The 20836-nt window shown below is 42.1% G+C and overlaps 2 protein-coding genes across 5 annotated transcripts; both read left to right on the forward strand.

Annotated features, from left to right (window-relative positions):
* Positions 1 to 1395: 1395 nt before the first annotated feature.
* Positions 1396 to 4532, forward strand: LOC101482527 (H-2 class II histocompatibility antigen, A-U alpha chain). The gene is made up of 4 exons (XM_004575736.3): positions 1396 to 1510; positions 1745 to 1993; positions 3490 to 3774; positions 4000 to 4532. Exons 1-4 carry the CDS (start codon positions 1441 to 1443, stop codon positions 4113 to 4115), a joined length of 720 nt encoding a protein of 239 aa, XP_004575793.3. The 5' UTR covers positions 1396 to 1440; the 3' UTR covers positions 4116 to 4532.
* A 1168-nt stretch (positions 4533 to 5700) lies between these two features.
* LOC101485545 (H-2 class II histocompatibility antigen, E-S beta chain) lies at positions 5701 to 20621 on the forward strand. 4 transcript variants are annotated; one of them, XR_003022564.2, is made up of 10 exons: positions 5701 to 5994; positions 7107 to 7379; positions 7616 to 7829; positions 8744 to 8811; positions 8893 to 9003; positions 11361 to 11513; positions 12731 to 12896; positions 20233 to 20292; positions 20375 to 20506; positions 20589 to 20621. XR_003022564.2 is itself a non-coding variant. In XM_024800173.2 (9 exons), exons 1-9 carry the CDS (start codon positions 5940 to 5942, stop codon positions 20382 to 20384), a joined length of 1110 nt encoding a protein of 369 aa, XP_024655941.2. In that variant the 5' UTR covers positions 5701 to 5939; the 3' UTR covers positions 20385 to 20592. The 4 variants fall into 4 exon arrangements, 3 of the variants coding, with proteins under 3 accessions (XP_024655941.2, XP_076738442.1, XP_014269147.2); XM_024800173.2 differs by having other exon boundaries at positions 20375 to 20592; XM_076882327.1 differs by lacking the exons at positions 20233 to 20292; positions 20375 to 20506; positions 20589 to 20621 and adding exons at positions 13508 to 13527; positions 13582 to 13985 and having other exon boundaries at positions 5705 to 5994.
* The last annotated feature ends 215 nt before the right edge of the window (positions 20622 to 20836 follow it).

Below are 20836 nucleotides of genomic sequence, written 5' to 3' on the forward strand. Positions count from 1 at the left end.
AGATGTTTACATCTGCGCTATAACTGCAATAATTTAATCAACCGATCCACACTACAACCTGGTTTGCCTCTTATCTGTAGTTATTTTTATTTAATTTAATAACTGTACAGTATTTTTCGCAGAGAGCTGGGGAAGCCTCCCTCGAAACATCAGAGCAAGGATTAAAAACTGAGTTAAAGATTTTAAACAGAACTCGAGGATTGTGACTATTAGTTGCAGTTTGGCAGCCTGCCATAAACCAAAGACTTTTTCTCATGGGATGTACCACTTTCAGATGGGTGATATAAAACAGTCCAACTGATAATAGGTTTAATTTCATAAATCCATAACTTTTCAATATCTTTGATGTCGCCTGGTCAACTGTAAGTATGTAACCTTCTGGTTTCTGCTTTTTGTTGTGTATCTCTTTGGGCTGTGGCTGTACTTCAGTCTACAGTTTATCTCAAACATGCTTTTCCATAATAAATACCAACAGGACAGTGTGCAATCAACTTTTACTTTGACTCCTCAATGCACATGGCACAAGGACCACCATACCATAAACACTCTCTCTGTAAACAGCAAACAAGGTTACTGTAAAAATAATTTAAATGTTGGGCATAAAATTACAAAGTGAGGCAAGTAACCATAACGTTATTACATATATATTGAACATAATTGTGTATAAAATCACCAAAATAATATTGCATCATACGTTTATATTATGAACTACGCAATTTAAGCGTGGCCAAAAAAATAAATACCCCTGCCATAAACAGGTCATCAGTTATTAGAGAACAACTGTCAGGCTTCATCAGTATTTTAACATTGATTTAACATTTATTTAACACTTAGATTTCAGTCTTGAACCTTAATGAAGATTTGGATGAAAAATCAACATGAATTCAATTTCAGCTTTTCCCAAAAGTCTCTGGGATTTTTAAAGTTATCTCAGGGTTCAGTAGATTGTAGTTTAGAGACAGAGCAGGACTGGAGCTGATTCAGCCTCTCAGAGACTGATTATGGTCCATCTAAGCTCACAGCAGAAGGATGAGGCCATCACGGCTGCTCCACCCTTCACAGGAGGAACCCCGACTCCTCCTGGACTAAAGGTTTGAGCAGATCACCTCTGCAGTTCTTCATCCGTCCACCAGGTGTCCTCAGTGCACCTGCATTCGCAGATCACCTGACCATCTGAGTCACCTGACCACCTGCTCCGTTTGTTTTGTTTTTATTTAATCTTTCTTTTCCATCCATGTGATCTTCATCGGGCTCTGATCAAAATGAGTTTATTATAATGTCATTATTAATTTCTGTTTTCTATGTGTCTGTGTGTGTTTGTGGGCCTGGTGCCTCTGTCTGCCTGGACACCGATGACATCATGTGGTCCCTGTTCTGTGATTGGCTGATGTTTGTGTACGAGCTCGTAGACATTCAGAGAGAGTCACAGAGCTCCTGCTGATGATGATAAAGATGAAGGTGTGGGTGCTGCTCCTCGTCCTCTCTTCCGTCCTCTGTGTCTCTGCTGATGGTGAGTCTCTAAATCACTCATTAACTCTGTTTTAATGAACTTATTAAAAATACTAGTGAGTAAATGAACTCTGTCAGAAGTCCGAAACAGAAAAGACGAGCACGCGCACACATTTATCACGTGATCGTTAAACTTCACCAGCTGATTACTGGGACACAGTTTGTCTAAATATGAGCTTGTTCACAACACAAACACTGAATAACAGACACTGAATAAGCTCTCTGTTCTCCTCAGGTCTCTACGAGATGAACTCCATCAGCGGCTGTTCAGACACTGTTGGAGAGGATGTGCTGATACTGGATGATGAGGTGGTCTGGTACGCAGACTTCAACAAACAGAAAGGTGTTGATTCTCTGCCAGCCTTTGCAGATCATCCACACTGGCAGGAAGGAATGTATGAAGAAGCTGTGGCTAATCAACAGATCTGCAGACAAAACCTGAAGGTGGCTCGTTCAGCTATGAAGGACTTCCCCAAAGAACTCGGTAAACACAACTCATCAACCACACAGTCCACATGTTAAGAACAGAAGTACATTTCCAGCTTGGGAGTAAATCCTGTAAATATTTCACTCTTGTTGTTGGTTTTTATCACTTTAACAGAGCTTTATGGCAGATAAATCGCGGAGATCCAGTTGTCACAGGCTACAGGTTAGATCAGCTTTGCTGTCATTATCCTGACACTCAGGTGTACAGTATGTAGTTGGCTCACTCTAGTTTTAAATAACATATGATGCAAGCAACAGAATAATGGTGTTATCCTGAGGTTAATCCAAGCTCACAAAGTGTCTGTATTCACCAGATTACAGATATAAACTAGAACAAAAACACACAAAGATAATCCAAATTTGGTGAGTTAGTGTTATCTTAAAAAAAACAGCAACGTGTGTGAAATGATTGTTGAGAAATCTCCAAGTATTGTGAAGAAACAGAAAATATTTTCTAAGTTAATCTTTCTGAGTTAACTTCAGTAATTAGTTCCTGCAAACTATTAATGCGTTTTTTTGAGAAAGACATGAACAAACCTGAGTGGCCTTGCAAGTCGGTTCCTATCAATCACGTATGTTATGACAGCCCCGTCTAGATCGTGGGACTTGTTAACCAGGGATGAAGCCCAGACTGCAGGTTTCAGGGGAAGATTTTACTTGCTAGAGCAACCAGTTAGATCTATTTGGACTTAAATAGATTTATACTCAAATTCACACCTTTATTGTTTCACAAAAAGTTAGAAAGGGAAGTTTAGACACAGTTTAGACTTTAACAGCACATTAAAAAAATAATAATCGATTCTAATTACTTAATTAACCCACTCTGAACTAATGGTGATGTTGTTCCTAGCTTTGGAGGAGAGAGGTTGGTGGTGAGAGAGGCCCTTCCAGTAGTGTAGGTATGTTCCACCTCAGTGCTCTGTGTTATTGAAAATAATAAGGAAGCTACGATTCACAGGGAGAACCTTAAAAGGCTTAAGAATCTGCAGTCCGCCTGGTAAATGATGGACGCCCAAATCCTTCTCAGAATCATAATCCAACACAGCGATGATGATGAGCAGAAATAGACGACATCATTCTGCTAAGATGTTGATCAGACTCATGTCTTTGATTAAGAACAAAGATGATCTACTTACTAGCAGCTCTCTTTAGCACTCTTATGTTTATGACAAAAGAATTTCTCTCTGCCTCGGTAAAGTTCTTCTTCTCTTGTCCTATCTTATCTTAGTTTATATTATCTTATCTTATGCTATGGAAATATAATGCTTCCTATGAAATGAAATAGGGAACCTACAGTATGTATTTCCACTTTATCACATGACATGAAACCAACAAAAAAAATCTGTTCTTGCACATTTGTGTTTTTTCCATTTTCACTAGAAACTGGAGTTCAGCAGCAGAAGCTTCTGTTTCTTTCAGTTTTTTGTTTTCTCGTGTTATTGAGTGCAGCCTGTCGCGCGGTGTTGTGAGTAAACTGTATGTGTTTGTGCACAGATGCTCCTGACAGTGTGGAAATCTACACTATAGTAAATGTGGAGATTGGAGTCCAGAACACTCTGATCTGTCATGTGACTGGTTTCTATCCTGCTCCCGTTAACGTCACCTGGAGCAAGAACACGAAGAAAGTGGTTGAAGGAACCAGCATCACTGTTCCCTTATCCAACAAGGATGGTTCCTTCAGCCAGACGTCCAAACTGGACTTTGTTCCAAAGGGAGGAGATTTGTACGCCTGCACAGTGGAACATGTGGCCCTGACCCAACCAATTACCAAAATCTATGGTGAGTATATCAGGTTCAGTTTATTATAAAATGTACCAACAACAGTAATCACAAGGTGAGTTATATTCTAAGGCAAAGGCTCCATGTGTGCAAAGCAATGGAAGTGTGTTCAATGATCTCTAATAATATGATCTGAAATAAAAAAACAAGCAGAAAGTGTTGGTCCCAGCACAAAGACTGACTGTTTACAGATGTGAAGGTCCACGTCTCTCTCTGTCTCTGCAGAGGTGGAGGACGTTGAATCCATTCTGGGACCTGCAATATTTTGTGGAGTGGGTCTGACTGTCGGTGTCCTCGGCGTGGCAGCAGGAATCTATCTCTTCATCCGAGGAAGAAAGTGATGCCGATCGGTTGATGCTAATGTTTTAATAAATTCTGAGGTAGACACCATCCTCTGATGAACTGATTTTTATATGATTCATTACAAATGAAACATCTGGAGGAAAACTGTGGCAGCTGGTCCGAATGATCTCAGACCCTCCTCATCCTCACTGGGACTGATTATTGATGTGAAACGGAGAGTTTCACGTCATTGAAGATTTACTGAGGAAACGTTGATTTCAGTGTGTTTCTGAATGTTTCTGTTGTGGAACGGTCTCATGCTGTATTTGGTGAGCTGATTTTTCTTGTGTGCAGAATGAAGATGAAGCTCGTGACTTTTTGAATTAAAATAACTGAATGTTTCTTTTTGATATTAAATTCATTCTTTTTATGGAGCAGCAAAACTGAAAAACAAATAAAAATCTGGTTAAAAGAAAGGCTAAAAAAACTCAGGCCTTATCAGACTTCTATTTCCATTAATTGTTTCAAAGGTCTTGCACGGGAACTTGAACAAATTAAACCTGATTACATTTTAAGAAAAGACTCAAACAGGTCACTGACTGAGTTGAACCACATGGTGAGGGCGTTCTGAGGCAAACTTCCACAGAAAGGATGAATTCAACACAAGTTAACCTTAAATCCCACTTTGATTAACAAACAGCGTGACAATAAACAGTGGGGACATTTTTCTTTAATTTTGTATTATAAATTCCGTCTTTGTCTCTTCTTAGCATGTTGTGATGTACTCAGCGTTAGCATTAATGCTGAGATGTATTTTAGAAAAAATGCAGAACAAAAGCAAATTAAGATCAACAACAAAAAGGAACAAAGTCGGCGATGTTAGCTTACAGACTAAAAGCTGAGTAGCTACCAGTGTGGGTGTTAATAACTCAAACATTTATTTTAATATATTGATAACATGTGATTGCACAGGCGTTAGTGTAAGATGTTCTCAGCTTCCACAACCACCAGTCAGGCTGCAAAGACTCCCTGATTTGGTCGGTCAGATACTGAACAGTCCTATTGTTGACTTCACTTAGGGCTCAGAATGAAGCCTCCAGACTCCAAACTACTGGCTTCTTTCAGTCACCTTCAGGCCACGACACACTTAATATTGTTTTTTTTAAATCCATCAAAGTCTTGTGTCACTTCCTTCTAAAAGAAACTGCTTGCTGATCATCTTCTCTGCTCTTACTCCTCCGTCCTCTCTTTCTTACATCTTTGTCACATTATTACTAGTTTCTCTCCCTGGAAATAAAGTAAGTGTACCTTTAGCCAACAGGACGAACTGAAACTGCATAAACACTGTGTGTGTATTTATTGATCTGTTAAAAAGTTTCATCTGAAACTACATGCCATAAAAATGTTTACGCTCTCTACACTTGTTTGGAGCAAGTTAGATGCTGAGTATTGTCTCCACAACTTTAATATGTGCACCATGAACACATGACTAAGATGAGAAGTGAAAGAATGTGCTGAGGGTGTAAACTGTGAGCTGCGGGATGTTTGGGCGCTCTCTGACTGACGCACACAAAAGGAAAGAAAAAAGGTTTTATTTTTTAAATTTTTAAATTTTTTTTATCTAGACTTCATAATATGTTTGAAGTCAGTCATTCCATTATTTATAAGTTAAATAAATGATCAGATTTTGGTCTTTTTTGGTATTTCAGAGGAAGTCTGTTCGAGTTAGAGCATTTCCAGCTGAATAAATTAAAGCTCATTTCCTGGTTTCCTGTCACAGATTTCTTCCTGGCAACAGATGATGCTGCAGATCATGTGACGTGCCCTCTGGTTTTTAGCACTGTGTTCAGTCAGACTGTCAGAGTTTGTCAGGAGAACTCAACATGGATTCATATTTTCTCTGCGTCAGCCTCTTCATCATCATCCTCTGCAGAGCAGGTATTACACATACACTCATCAACATTCAATCAATACACTCACATGTATGTTCAAAGAGTCTAAATGCATCAGAGATGTTTTATTGATTAAATGAACGTGACATATGAGCTGGGATGAGCTTTTTGTCCTTAACCTGTGATGATCCTCCTCTTCCTCTCAGAGCTGGTTCCATTTCTTCAGTGATTGTTTAGATCACTTGTTTTCATCAGCTGACAGAGTCAAATAAGATCAAACACAAACATCATTTGGCTACTTTGTTTACCTTTTTCACTTCTTCACATTAACCTCCTGGGACCTGTTCTATCAAAATTTTAAATGAATATCCTCATAGTTGGCTCTGATTTTCCATAAAAACAAAAATAAAGTAAAATCAAAATCTGGTAATTCTTTGTTTTTACAGTCATCGGGCCCCAATCAGCCCAAATATAAATTAAAAATGCATGTTGTGGAAGAGTTCGGGTCTGAGGAGGTTAATAATGAATACACCAATCATCAGTCACTGAAAGTAACTGTTGGCCTCAGTGTTCGCACAGTTTACTGGACATAAACTTTATCATTTGTTATGATATAATATTTGTTTTGCACAGTTTTTCAATATATCACTTATAATTTCTATTTTGTTTTTAGTGGATGACGTCAATTATGAAATGTATGAAGTGATATGTGTAATATTGTGATGCACTGATTTGCAACCTTTTACACTGGATGTTCTTCCTGACAGAGAGCTGTGTGTCCTCCTGGTCTCAAACCAGACACAGCCTGTACAAATGTGCAAACCTCAGCAATATTATATCATATCATGTGTTTATACAGCACAGCTGTACTAAATCATTAGCAGTCCCCATAGGGGGTCATGTGATTGTTGGAGTTTGCTGTCTAACGTTTAACATTGTTTAACATTGAGTGTTTACAATGTAAAGCACCTTAGCAGACTGCTGTTGTGAGATGGCACTATATAAATAAAAGTGACATATTGTATTTCAAGTGATGTGACAGTGATGATGTTGCTGTTGTGGTGCTCCAACAGTAGCTGTGTGTAACTCCTGACAGTAGAGATGTATGTGTGGGGGGACCAGCTCAGCCTGAGTGACTCTCTGATCTTTGTGTTTCAGATGGATACGAGTATTACACTTCATCCCGCTGCCTGTTTAACTCCACTGAGCTGCGGGACATAGAGTACATCAGATCTTACTATTACAACAGGATAGAGTATGTCAGGTTTGACAGCAGTGTGGGGAAGTTTGTTGGATACACCGAGTACGGTGTCAGGGAGGCAGAGTACTTTAACAAGGATCCTGGACAGCTCGCCTCAATGAGAGCTCAGAAGGAGACGTACTGCACACCAAACATTGACCTCTGGTACCGAAGTGTTCTGACAAAATCAGGTGAGTCAGTGTTTCTGTGGCATCATCGGATCATCATATAAACATCATCACACTGATGCATATTCAACACAACTCCTGCCTGGACCTTCTGCACAGTTTACAGTAACACTGCTGAAGGTTTAATGTGGCACGTTCAATAAAGCTACACCATCTCTGCAGACACCGGAGTGTCTGTGGTTTGCGGCGTCCTGCTTTAGTTTGTTGCAAAATTTACCAAAGTCATTTTCATTTTCCAGCGAAACCATTCGTCAGACTTCACTGGACAAAGCCTCCCATTGATCATCATCCTGCCATATTGGCTTGCAGCGTCTACGACTTCTACCCCAAATATATCAAAGTGAGCTGGTTGAGAAACGGACAGGAAGTAACCTCTAACACCACAACAACTGATGAGCTTCCAGATGCTGATTGGTTCTACCAGACCCACTCCTACTTGGAGTACACACCCAGGTGAGTCTAGTTTGGGCCTGCTAACAGGACTTGCTGATTCTAATTTATTCTTGTAAGTTTTTAATGTTTTCTGTCACCTGCTTATTTTTTCCCTGATGCTGTGGAGCTTCTTCAGTCTCATGTCTACTTTCTCCAGGATAGTTCCAGCGTCAGCACAGATCACCTTCCATATTCATTTTTTCAATAAAACAGCTCTGGTCTGATCCTTGGGCGCCCTCGACTTATTTAGCTCAGTCTGGTCTGTGTCTCCAGCTCACTGACTTTCGTTTGAATAACATGAAAATGATCCACAGATGCAGATGTTCACAGCTCAGCCTGTGAAACCTCTTCCCTCTTTTCCTTCCTCATTCCTGCTACAACTAAATTCACCCAAAGTTCCCATTTCTTCTGAGCCAAGTGGTTTCAGCAGGAACTGTCTGAATTCAGCAGAGCAAAAAATAGGAAGTCCCCCAGATTGTTTTTAACAAAGCAATAAACATGTGATGACAATTTCTTTGTTTTCACTTAGTGAATATGAACATTTCCCTACATTACCGTTGCATGTGTTGATGTGTCATGTAATAAATTTCAGAGAATTCCTCAAACTGAGCCTGTGATGGACTTGAGCTAAAACATCATGAAGCTCCTGTTCTAAAGGACCAGTGCTAAAGACTAAGCCTTTACACCTGGATGACGGAGATAGTCGCGTGCTTGGAACACATTTCTACAAGATGTGAAATGATCAAATGAACAAATCTTATGATTCCATCAAAAGCATTGAGTCTCCAGGTTCAAAATAATTGTGCAGCCATGCCAACTAAACCTTCCTTTTGTTACTTCGGAGTGCTACAGCAGGAAATAGAATTAGGCTGGATAACGAAAAGTCACGAATTGTAGTTCAGTGTGAGAGTCAGTGATGTTGGTTTGTGTTGTAGGTCTGGAGAGAAGATCTCCTGTATGGTGGAGCACGCCAGCCTGGAGAGACCTCTGGTTACTGACTGGGGTAAATACCTGTCTGTATCTACACACCTGTACACACCTGTGTGTCTGTCCACCTGTGTGACTCTCACCTGTGTGTCCTCAGTCCCGTCCATGTCCGAATCCAAGAAATTGATGATCGTTGGAGCCTTTGGGCTGATCCTGGGTCTGCTCTTTTTCCTGGCTGGAGTCATCTACACAAGGATGTGCAGCAGAGGTCAGAGCAGCACTCACACCAAACTGAAGCCAGTTCGTACCACAACATATGAGTTTGAAACCAGTGTGGATTCTAGGCCTTCTATACAGTTTCATGTACATGTCACATACATTTTTTCTTCACAGCACTTTAAAGGACACGTGTAAGTTGGATGTTCATCAGCAGGATGATTTAAATCACAAACAAAGCATGAAAATTAGAATTATTAAGGGTCAGAGTTCAGAATCTCTCCTCTCTCTCTGATGTCCTTTGAGATTGTAGTAATAGTGGGGCCCCACAGGGCCCTGTAAGAGGACCTTTGTTTTTAAATCTGATATGTGAGAAATTTCCACATGAATCAGGCTAAAGGTCAGTTAAATATTAAAGATACTTACATTTATGTCTTATTCTGCCAGGAGACACTGATTAATAACTCAATATAACCACAGATAAATCTGTGGTTCTCTCCGCTGTGTCACACCACAAACACGTCAGCAAAGAATTTCCAAGTTTGCAATGTTTGAAATCTCACAAACCCGTGGAAAATATTGCCTGCAGAAAAGGAAAGAGGATCCATGACTTCCAGAAGCTGATGGCCCTTCTAAAGGGTTTGTTCAGAGTCAGGATAACTTGAGCTAAGGGATGGTTGGATTGCTTGGATCAGTTAGATCGTTGAGTTTCTTTCTCTTTTTTTTTTTTTTTTTTTTTTTTCTAAATGACATCAGAAACAGCAGTATGCGACATTACGTGATGGCAGAGCTTCAGTTCATCCTTTGTCATTTTTTTTTTTTTTTTTTTTAATAAATAGGACAGGGGGAATGAATGAGAGAGAGAGGGGGAGAGAAAGAAAGAAAACCAAAGGGGAGAAGAGACGGTGAGAAGGGGGGGGAAGAGAGACAAAAAAAAAAAAAAAAAAAAAAAAAAAAAAAAACTCCTGGGTCACCTGTATGGAGAAAAAACAAACAAACAAACAAACAAACAAACAAACAAACAAACAAACAGAGGAGACAGCAAACAACAAAGAGCAACATAATAATAGAGAAAACAAAGCACCATCACAATAAACTAGCTAGTCATAGATATCAGTATTTACTCAGTAATAAACGATATTGTGCAGCACGCAAGATAGACAGCGCACAGTGTGCTTTGAGGCAGCAGCCAAGAAAGCTTTAGTCCGCGTCTGTGAATACCCATGTGTGCATACCTGTGTGGATCAGCATGCTTGCATTCCAAAGGTTTCTCCATGTAATGATCTGCTAGGGAGTGTGGGGGGGCCTCAGCCCCGTCCTCCAGGGTGTGAAGCGGGTATGGAGGAGATCAAAACTCCAGACATCCAGAGGCCCCCAGAACACAAGAGACCATGGAAAACCAACAGAGGGGCAGCCGCGCCACTGTTCCAGTAAGAGCTGAGGAGAGTCCCAGATGAGGGCTCGCCCAGCAGCCGCGGAGCAGAAGCCAGGGGGGGTTGCAGTGACGCGCCCGTGAGCTCCGCCGGCCCCCAGCTGCGCCTGAGTGACCGAGCCCTAGGCCGAGAGGCCGGGGGCACCCCACCTCCAAAGGGGCCCGAGCGAGCCCCAGGCCCCAGGCCCCGACAAGCGGCCGCCAAGGAGTGAGCCGGTGTGTACCCGGACGCCCACCCCCAGACACAAAGAACCACCAACACACCGACACCTGAGGGAGTCCGCCACCGGCAGGGGAAGTGGTGGTGGGTGGAGATAGGCCTCCAAACCTTGGAGGGCCTGAGGTGTCCCCAGAGAGGTGGCGTCTGATACCCAACCTGACATATAGACACAGACATACAGGCACACACAGACACAAACATCCATTCCCACCCTCATGCTCTCATATGCACTCACTCCACACTCAACCAACGTGGAGACAGACATAAAGAGACGCTGTACACACAATCACACTCCCCAAGCGTACTCTACAAACCGGGTCTAGGTACCCTTGCCCCTGGAGGGGGGAATTGCACCCAGACCCAGGTGGTGTTACCCTTTTCCCTGCGGTGGGGAGTTTCTTTCTCTAATGACAGTTTCTACCTCTCGGTCATGAAAGAAGTATGGCGTCTCCCCACCAGGCTAGCAGGGTGCAAATCCAAGTTTGTAAATGTGGTAACTCGAGAAGGAGGCGAAATACGAGTTTATAGTAAAAACCTCGGCCCAGTTTGAATCCAAGCGTTTCCCTGATCACTTAGGATCTTCAAATTTGTACCATAGGTGCATATACCAGGAAGGTGAGGAGTAGCTGTGGTGCCTGCCAGTATTACTTTACCAAAGCCAAAGTCTGAGCAGCATGAAACATTAGAACTGTGGCGTGTATCAGTTCAGCCTGAGTCGTCACTCTTTGACCTTTGACCCTTGCTCTCACTGTTACAGATGGATATACACCTTTGGCTCACAAGTTCAGTGAGAAGCAGCCAGAGGACTGGAACAAAGATGCTGCAGCTCTGAGCTTGTGGAGACCTCAGAAGGAGATGTTCTTCAAACCCGACTCTGAGCTCTGCTTCACAAATGTTCTGCCTAAGTCAGGTGACTCACTGTTTCTGTGACATCATCAGATCATCACATGACAGCTCAGGTCCTCACTGATTAATCAGCTCCTGAATGAACACCTGCACACTGTGACGGTTTCATCTTTGTGTTGCAGTAAAGCAGAGCCTGCTGGTTAGCTTTGCCACATGGGAAAATATTAGAGAAGTCATTACGTCATTTAGCACCAGACGGGGAGCAACAGCTGACAGCAGCTAGCAGCAGCTTTGGGTACAGCCAACAGTGTGGGTTGAGGGTGCCAGGCGTCTCTGGATTTGGTGCATTTCTTACTGTATTATGATTGCTGTTGAGACCCGTGCTATCAGCTATACTTGTTACTGTAGTTATTTGTTTACCAGAACATTTTAAAGTGCTTAATAATCATGTTTTGTTCTTTTTCTCTGGTGTTAACGCTAGGCCCTGGCTGTGTGTGATATACCAACTGCCTGGTTTCCACATCCTTCATATAAACGCTCTTAGCTCGCTGCCTAAGATGGATATACTTAGAGTCTGGGCCTGTTCAAGTAGTGCTGACATAACTGTCGTATCTGAAAGTCAGTTATCTAATTTTATAGTGATTAAAGACGTGGCAGTTGGTGGATTTAACGTTCATCACTCTGCTGTCCGAGAAAAGGCGGTGGTGTGGGGGTTAATGTAAAAGTCTGTGTTCAGGTCTTGTAGTGTAGTTGGGCTTCTTCTTGTTGCTACCACACCATCCAGCTCTCCTGGATTTCAGTGATATAATTATTGTCTCTGCTCATTCTCTCCATCTGTTGGAGTCTGTTTATCACACAGCGCAGATCTAGCACACCACTGTACTTTATACTCTCTGGTTGACTGGTCCTCATGGGCCTTATGCAGGATTCAGTTCATACAGAACTGCATAGAGCGTAATGCACGACTTGCAGGTCTCTTAGTTAACTTTACTTACAGACTTTAAAAGACGTATAAATGACTCATCAGTGGAAACATTAGACCATTTTAGTTATAAGACTATTTTTTTATTGTAGTCACTTTAATATGTTTGTCTGAAGCAGGTCTCTTTATAAATGAGACATCATGTATCAGTGGGACAACCTGTGTAAATAAAGCTTAAATAAGATAAATTATAATTCCAGATTAAGAGTGAAACATTGAAAAGCTGTGTGAGGGAGCCACACAGCGAGGGAGGGATGCAGGAAACTGTGATGGTTTAAATTGTCATTATTATGTTTCAGTGATGCCGCTGATTGGTGTTCATGCCATGACGCCCCCTGGTGGTCATCATCCTGCCACGCTGCTCTACAAAGTCTACGACTTCTACCCCAAAAAGGTCGCTTCTGCTAAAGCGATAAAAGCAGCTGATTTGCTTGAGAAGACTTTACCAGATGAGCTGGAGCCCAGGTGAGTCCACAGCTCTGAGTGCAGGAACAAAGGATGAGGAGCAGATAGTTTATAAAGACACACTCAGGCTGCAGGGTGGCTTTATTTAAACCAGAAGATGAAACTGCCAGAAACATTGAGGGCTGGATCTCTGTGTGTAACCACACGTGTACCTGCATGGTGAGCTCCTGTATGAATGAAACACCAGTTTACATCAGGCTCAGTGTCAGGATTGTGATGTGGATGAGTCATTCTGGGCTTTTAATTGCAACAGTTTGTTTTTAATACAACTGCTTCTACATATTAGCTTTGGGCACATTCACAGTTTATAAAAGTGCACTGAGATTTTTATAAACTGTGATAACTGTGAAAGAGAGCAGACAGGACTAAGAGACGGAAACAGGACCACACCTATTTATCTACAAATTAATGACACAAGATGAGAGCTGGGGCCCCTCAGCCCCCCCAAACCATATATGATTTGAATCTGATGCTACAAACACAGCAGATAAAGCCAGCACCTGCTCCTGCTGGCGCACACCAGCGTTGGTTAAAGCAGTACAGGTTTGTACAGCTCCTGGTTCAAAGCAGTCAAACCTGGTCTAACAATGTTTCCTCTGTCTGTGCCCCAGGACTGATGCTGGTTCCCAGTAGCTGATCCTGATTGTGGATTCTGCTTCTGTCTGTCAGCTGGAAGTAAAGCTGCAGCTGCTGGAAGCTCTGTGTTTGATCCAGGCTCTTTGAGTCAGGCTGAATGTGGACTGTGGTGGATCTGCTGGAGTCTCAATGTGTTTAGAGATTTCATCATGTGTGTGTGTGTGTGCAGAGTATTCTTAGAGTCTTTACACCTGTCTGACAGCAGGAGCCAACCAGGTGAGCTTCTTCCTGATGGACCTGAGCTGGAGGAAAGCCAGGTGTGTGCTGGGAAACTGAATCTTTTATTGCTTTGTTTGGCTGTCAGGCTGGAGGGGGCGGAGCTCTGTGGGTGTTTGTGTGTGTGGGACCTTCCAGTGTTAACAAACGCACACGCACATAGAGATGAACCCAGACTCAGACACTGTCAGCTGGATTTTACTTCCTCATTCTTTTCTCAATAAATCTGTTTCCACAGTCATGTGATCAGTTTCTTCTTTCAAACCCTGTAATGACAGAGAGCCGTTTAGGCTCTGCAGTGTGGGCGTGTGTTTACTTTGCTGTTAATAAAGTTAAGCAGATCAAACAGACAGCACACGCTGACCTCTCACCTCTGTGAGCAGCCAATCACAGCAGGCCGAGGACTAAAAAAAAACAACCTTATCTCATCCTGACCCTGTCAGTGGATCCACAATGAAGCTCTGGATCCTGAACTGAGAGCAGCCGGAGTCAAACAGAGAGTCGGAGGTGAAGCTGAGAATCTCCTGAGTGTGTCCATCAGGTTCAGATCCTGTGGTGCCATCACTCACTGCTGTCTTTCTACAGATGTTTCTCAGCTTATAGCATCAGAAAAAATCAGTGTGGTGTGTTTTTGACTGCTGTGTTGCAGTTTGATGGTCAGTTTTCTCAGTTTGTGACTTCTTAAAGTCTCTGTGGCCACAATCACAGCTGGAGAATCTTCTAAAACCAAGGAAGGGAGCTCTGGCTCTTCCTTTATTACCTCCTTTAGGAGGACACACTGGACCGCCCTTTATAAAATAGGAGCGTATAATGCTGTCCCATAATTCACAGCAACACACTCAGACACAGATCGTCATGTATGTGATGGCTGTGGTATCCATGTTTAGCGTGCTGATGTGTTTGAAATAGCTTTTGTTGTGTTGCTCTTTACTCACCTGCTGACATCCTGCAGCTCAGCAGGTGCATGCTGAATATGATGAATAAGACAATGAAGCTTCACCTGCCTTCAGCAGGTGCACATAGTAACTCTCTGTACTGAAACTTCTATCTCTGGAGGCTTCCTCGATGTCCGCCGACCAGTCAGTGTCTGATGTTGATGAAAAAGAGGAGGAGGCTCAAAGGGTGGAGCTGGCGATATCAGAGCATGAGGAAGAGGTTGTTTGGGTTTCCAATGAACAACTGTATTCCAATTTCACAGTTGGTCTAAAGCAATGTTCCCTCTAATGGTTCATGTGTCTGAACACACAAACTCCCTGAGCAGCCCCTTGGACCACTGTGAGCAACAGCAGACGTGTGCACTGTGGTCACGCCAGCATCCAAGTTACATGTTTATTAAAGTAATCAAATTACAGCATTTACATTTATGTTAGACGACTTTTAATTAACTGCTTTAGCCCACTAACAATGTTCATGAGCTGTGTAGGATGTTAACACTATTGGAAGTTAAAATAAGAGAGTCCTGTAACTCTCTGTCTGCAAAATACAGTAAATAATGATCAACGTTGGGCACAATTGTGTAAATATAAACAACGATAGTATTCAGGAAGAAAACCAAACATTAGCTGTGTCCCAAAATGTCGGCTGCATCCTTCAGAGAACCCAGCCTTCGTGGTCTACGATCGAGAAGGCCGGAAGTGTGGTACAGTCTAGCCTTCTGATTAGCATCACCGCTGTCTCGGAGTTTAATAAACTCGGCCGTCTGTTCCTTGCTATCTAAAATATAACAGGACACTGGCGTAAATTCTCGACCGTCTCACACTTCTGTTTTAATCAGTTTTTTTGTTTATCGTTTATTCATTATGTGTGAAAATCCCAAGGAACCCTTTCTCGCCTCATTTTAAAACTTAGTAGCACCCGCCATTGTTGGCAGCTGAAATTTGGCTGGGCCGCGCTATGAATTCTGGGATATGGTGGGCTACAAAGGACACGTCGATACCCAATCTGTACCGGAAACCCAATCGGTACCCCGCATGCGCAAATCTTACGTCACTTCCTCTCTTTGCCAACATTGCGACATTCAATATATTTGAATGACACGGTTAGCGCCCAGTTAGCTCCTAGCATTTCTCAACAGCTCTGCCTCCTTTTCGACTACCAGGACATTTAAACTATGGATAATCCGTATACAAACAAATTCACGCTTTTCTCCTCAACAGAGAGCGTTCCCCAAAGAACAGCGCCGTAAAATAAGAAGAATGGCGCCTAATTACAGAGTTAATAATACAGACTTTGTAATATGTAACGTGAACATTCATCAGCCAGATGAAGTGTTTACTGACAATTGACAGTGAGAGCAGACATCATCATCACTGTTCCAATCAATCCTCTCCACACAAACAAGCATAAACACACTCGATTATCATTAAATCAAAATCAACACACGTTTGTAATGACGCTAATTCAGTTTACAATAGGGTTCCTTCGCTCGGTCAGCAGGTGGCAGTATCCTCGTACACTGGGGAGTAAACTGCCATTAAACGAACAGAAGAAGAAGAAAACCCCTGCACATGCGCCGTACGGATCGGGTAGACCCGATTTGTACGGTCCGACTTTGCACATACGCAGTAAGGATCGGTGAGTCCTGATCCGTAACTATCTTTTTATTTTTTTGTTTTTGTCTGCATTATATTAAATGTTTCATTATCGGAAACATTTTACTTGTTATTCTTAACATCTTATCAGATACTCTGACCCGTAACTATCGTAAAATACTTCGACCGGAAGTAGACACCTTTCGCGCATGCGGGGTACCGATCGGGTTTTCGGTACGGATCGGGTAGTGACAGGACACACCCAACCCATCCTTCAAATTCGTGGAAATGAAGGACGCATTTATCGGCCGCATTTGAAGGAGTCGACCTTCGACGCCTGGCTGTGACGTAATCGGCCTTCACATGCGGCCTCCGGACGATGCAGCCGGCGTTTTGGGGCACAGCTATTGTGTCAGGATCTAACACAATGTTTGGTTTCACTACCACGCACAGGCTTACACAGAAGGAAGGACTCACTATCACCATTGTTGCACATTTGAACTGTTGTTACCTTGCTGCACTGTAAATAAACGCACTGTCTTTATTTCTGAGCTCTGTGTCCACTCTTTAACAACCGTGACACATTGCGTATTTTTATCATAACTGGTTTTACGTGGCCGATCAACACAATTTAAAAACTGGTATAAAGTCCACAGTTTTTCCGGCAGTTGTTCCGTCTGTCCTGCTCACATCTCCAATGGTTGTACACGTTGTCATTAACGTGGCTTCACTCCACATCAGCCGCTTTGCTAAAACACCGGTGTCGGCACATAAGGACGCTGTCATAGCCTGTCAACCACGTTGATTAGCTGCATATATACGAATGTGAATCGTGTGATTGGACTATAATAATGATAATGGATTGGATTTATATAGCGCTTTTCAAGGCACCCAAAGCGCTTTACAATGCCACTATTCATTCACTCCCACATTCACACACTGGTGGAGGCAGCTACAGTTGTAGCCACAGCTGCCCTGGGGCAGACTGACAGAAGCGAGACTGCCATATCGCACCATCGGCCCCTCTGGCCAACAGTAGGTGGTAGGGTAAAGTGTCTTGCCGAAGGACACAACGACCAGGACAGACAGCCCGACCTTCCGATTACAGATGCGCTTCCCATCCCCCTGAGCCACGGTCGCCCACATCAGCTGCCATCAGCAGGTAGACCGTTTGTCTTGAGCTTGAGTGGAGTGAAGGAATGTATTTACAGCAAAACTGTGCACAAGGTAAAGTCAGAGTTTGATACCCTTTGCACTTGAAAACAGACGGTAACAAACAGGTATAACCATTTATTATTATTGTTGTTGTTGTTATTATTATATGTATGTACTGTTTGTTTGTGCTTCATTAACAGTAGTACAGCAGTATTGGCTTAAAACCTTGCATCTGGTATTCAACATTCTAATTTTCTTATGCTTATTTTTAGCATGAGGTGCTAATAGAGCCTCATTTGGTTGTCTCATAAATGACTGTGTGATTGATTTAAATTCAGTACCATGTGTGGATACTTTAAAGGTACATTTTGGATACGGTTGAGATTTCCAGTCTGCTGTGCACCCCCAAACACCCACAGGCTCTTGGGGCAGCTCTCTGGTAATAATCTGCAGTGTTCATGCATTGCCCCTAAACGACTCAGCCATGTCCCATTCATGATTATCTGGTCAATACAAAAAGAGAAATGCAAAGAAAGTTATAAAATATCAGTCTGACAGCTCATGATAACTTCTTGTCATAATTTTAAAAAGATGTCCCATTAAAGCCTGTAAACTACAGTGAAAACAATATTATAGAATACAGAGTTATACTGAGGACATAATACTGTAAAACTGTCTGTGGATATTTTCGTTTACCTACATTTATGAGTCATCTACACCTGGAGATCTCAAAGATAGCCTACTGGCAACAGAACAATTTTAACAGGAGGCTACGTCCAATGTTATAATCTTATTATAATCAAATCAAATCACAAGCGCACTTAAAGGACAACTCACTAACCATATTCCTTCTTCGAGTTTATGTTGAGGATCAAGGAGTGGGTCAAACTCTATGTTTGTCAGAGATACATTAATATAAAAGTTCTTCTTATTTGTCTCCTCAGAGATGATGCTACACTTTCACTTATAAGATCTGAGTGATACACTACGAGCTAGGGTCAGAAATTAATGACTAACACTGACTGTACTATGAGTGTCTCTGAAGAAAACACAAATTGTATGAATTTTACATGATTCCTCCTTGGTCCCACTTTCTAGCCCACATACTTGAATTATAGTATTAAAGTTCAAGAAAAACATTCAGTAAAAGGACTAGACGTTACAATCCCTGATAATGCATTGCATTAAATGGAGGAAATCTTGAAGGATGGCTGTTTTGAGGACGGGCAGCCCAGAAACTTTACCAGCAGCACACATCATTGTGTGCCGTAACTTTCAGTCTTTTACCCAAGCTGCCATTTTTCCTTGGTTAGGTTTAGGGATTAGAGATCTGGGCCCTATTTCAGGAAGCCGGTTTAGAAAACTCAGAGTGAAAAACGATACTCAGGGTTGAGTAACCCCGAACTGTCCAACTCGGAATATTCGGTTTCAGAAAGGCTGATAACAAGTAGTTCAGTCAACGCGGAGTTGCTTTAACCCCAAGTGAAGCGCGCGCACGAGGATACATAAAGCCCTGATAAGCGGAGCACAGATTAAGCGAGTCACCATGGAGACGGAGGGAAAGAAGGCGCGGTCAATGTATTTCACAGCGCTTGAGGCCGAAATTCTGATGGCAGCATATGCCGATAACATGCAAATTTTGCGGAAAAAAAGTAACACAGCCTCAGCTGCAAAAGAAAGGGAGCATGCATGGCAAAACATAGCCGATAGAGTCAATGCGTGAGTGTTAATTTAAACATTGATCTAGGGATTTCCACCCATTTAACACGTTATTTTATCATATGTTATTTTATTTGTTATTTTATACATTTTATTTTGTGATGTGATGTGAGCGCAGGTGCAACCCAACAGGCCCCAAACGTTCCTGGCAGCAAGTAAAAATGAAATATAAAAATATAGTCCAAACAGGTAAGGTGTAATTGTATTATGAGCCATAGTGCTTGGTCTGTTTGTCCCATGTAAATCAATTGCAGTTAGAGGCTACATTAATTTCCCCTCTGTAAGCACTTATTGAAATTATCTGAGCACATTACAAGTACATATTTGCTTACTCTGTATGCTCAAATGTGACCCGTTATAGCCAACAGAAAAAAAGCGGAGGCCCGAAAAACAGGTGGGGGTCCTCCACCACCACCACTCACAGAGGCTGAGCAGTTGGCCCTCAGCCAAAACAGTGGGCGCCCTGTGACTGAAGGCATCTCTGCGGGGACATCCTCTGAGTCAGTAACCCCGCAAGACACAAGTGCCTACATAGGGGGTAAATTCAAAATAATACATGATGTGCATACATCCTTTCTTCACAGTCACCTTTGCAGTGCTACTCATTCATCTGATAAACTCTTTACCATAATGGATTATTTTGTAGTGAAGTTATTTTCCTACTGATTTTGCCTTCCCTCAGTCTTTGTTGTCTTTGAGAGCATAATGACAATGAAGTGTAAGGTGATTGGTATGTTTGTTAATTGCCATTTGGTCCCTTGTAAGTTATAAGTGACCTGTATAAACCTCATATTCTATCAGTTGATGGTGGTGGTGTACTGCATCTGGTGCAGCCTCCTGTTGAGCCAGACCAACATGCAGTTGTGAGTAATACTCCACAGATTATATGAGTTTACAGTAGAACAGCAAGGTTGTTAATTTCTTTACTACAGGAAAATAATGAAGAAACATTGACAGCTGTTACAGAGGAGGAAGCAACAGAGACACTTTATGAGGTTTACATCTTACAATGGAAAATATAACAATTGAATAAAATGTGGTACTTTAATAAAACCATGGACTTTCTATGTCTCTAACAGAGTGATGATGGAAATGAAGAGGAAGAGGGTCCAGCCACTTCTCCAACAAACCTTTCCTCAGTAAGATGTTCAGCACTGATTTACAACCAACCTAAGTAGGCATGTACTATGAATGTCAATGCTATTTTCTGTGTTTCAATAGCTCCCTGTAAAGCAGCTGTACAAGACCTATTTGATCAAGAAAATAAATAAATGCGACTTGGATTTGGAACACTTCAAGCAGCAGGTCCAAAAGACCAAGATTGAGATTTTACTGCTGGAACATCAGTTAAGGGTGGGTGAAGTGGTCAGAGATGGATGAATTATTTCAGTGTTTGAACAACATAATAATATACTTATTAATACTTTGTGTACAGGAAATACAGGCGACCAATAAAGCCAGTTGAACAAAAAATCTGTTTATTCTTCTTTCAACATGTTGAGGTGATGGGTCAAAAGAAATGATTGTGACATATGGTGTCTCTGACTGCGCTTCCATCTTGTATGTCCGTGGGAGGGTCAGGATGTTCATGGTTTGGATCACTGCTGATGTTTGGTTCAGAAGGACAGTGTTCTCCTCTAATTGTGGCAATGTTGTGAAGAATCACACATGCCACAATAATGT

Source organism: Maylandia zebra, linkage group LG3, assembly GCF_041146795.1.
Source record: "Maylandia zebra isolate NMK-2024a linkage group LG3, Mzebra_GT3a, whole genome shotgun sequence".
NCBI classification, from domain to species: domain Eukaryota; kingdom Metazoa; phylum Chordata; class Actinopteri; order Cichliformes; family Cichlidae; genus Maylandia; species Maylandia zebra.

Coding starts and splice junctions, on each gene's coding strand:
- LOC101482527 (XM_004575736.3), top strand. CDS start 1,441: ATGATGATAAAGATGAAGGTGTGGGTGCTGCTCCTCGTCCTCTCTTCC. Junction 1,511..1,744: donor CCTCTGTGTCTCTGCTGATG/GTGAGTCTCTAA, acceptor TGTTCTCCTCAG/GTCTCTACGAGATGAACTCC. Junction 1,994..3,489: donor GGACTTCCCCAAAGAACTCG/GTAAACACAACT, acceptor GTTTGTGCACAG/ATGCTCCTGACAGTGTGGAA.
- LOC101485545 (XM_024800173.2), top strand. CDS start 5,940: ATGGATTCATATTTTCTCTGCGTCAGCCTCTTCATCATCATCCTCTGC. Junction 7,380..7,615: donor AAGTGTTCTGACAAAATCAG/GTGAGTCAGTGT, acceptor TTCATTTTCCAG/CGAAACCATTCGTCAGACTT. Junction 9,004..11,360: donor CACAAGGATGTGCAGCAGAG/GTCAGAGCAGCA, acceptor TCACTGTTACAG/ATGGATATACACCTTTGGCT.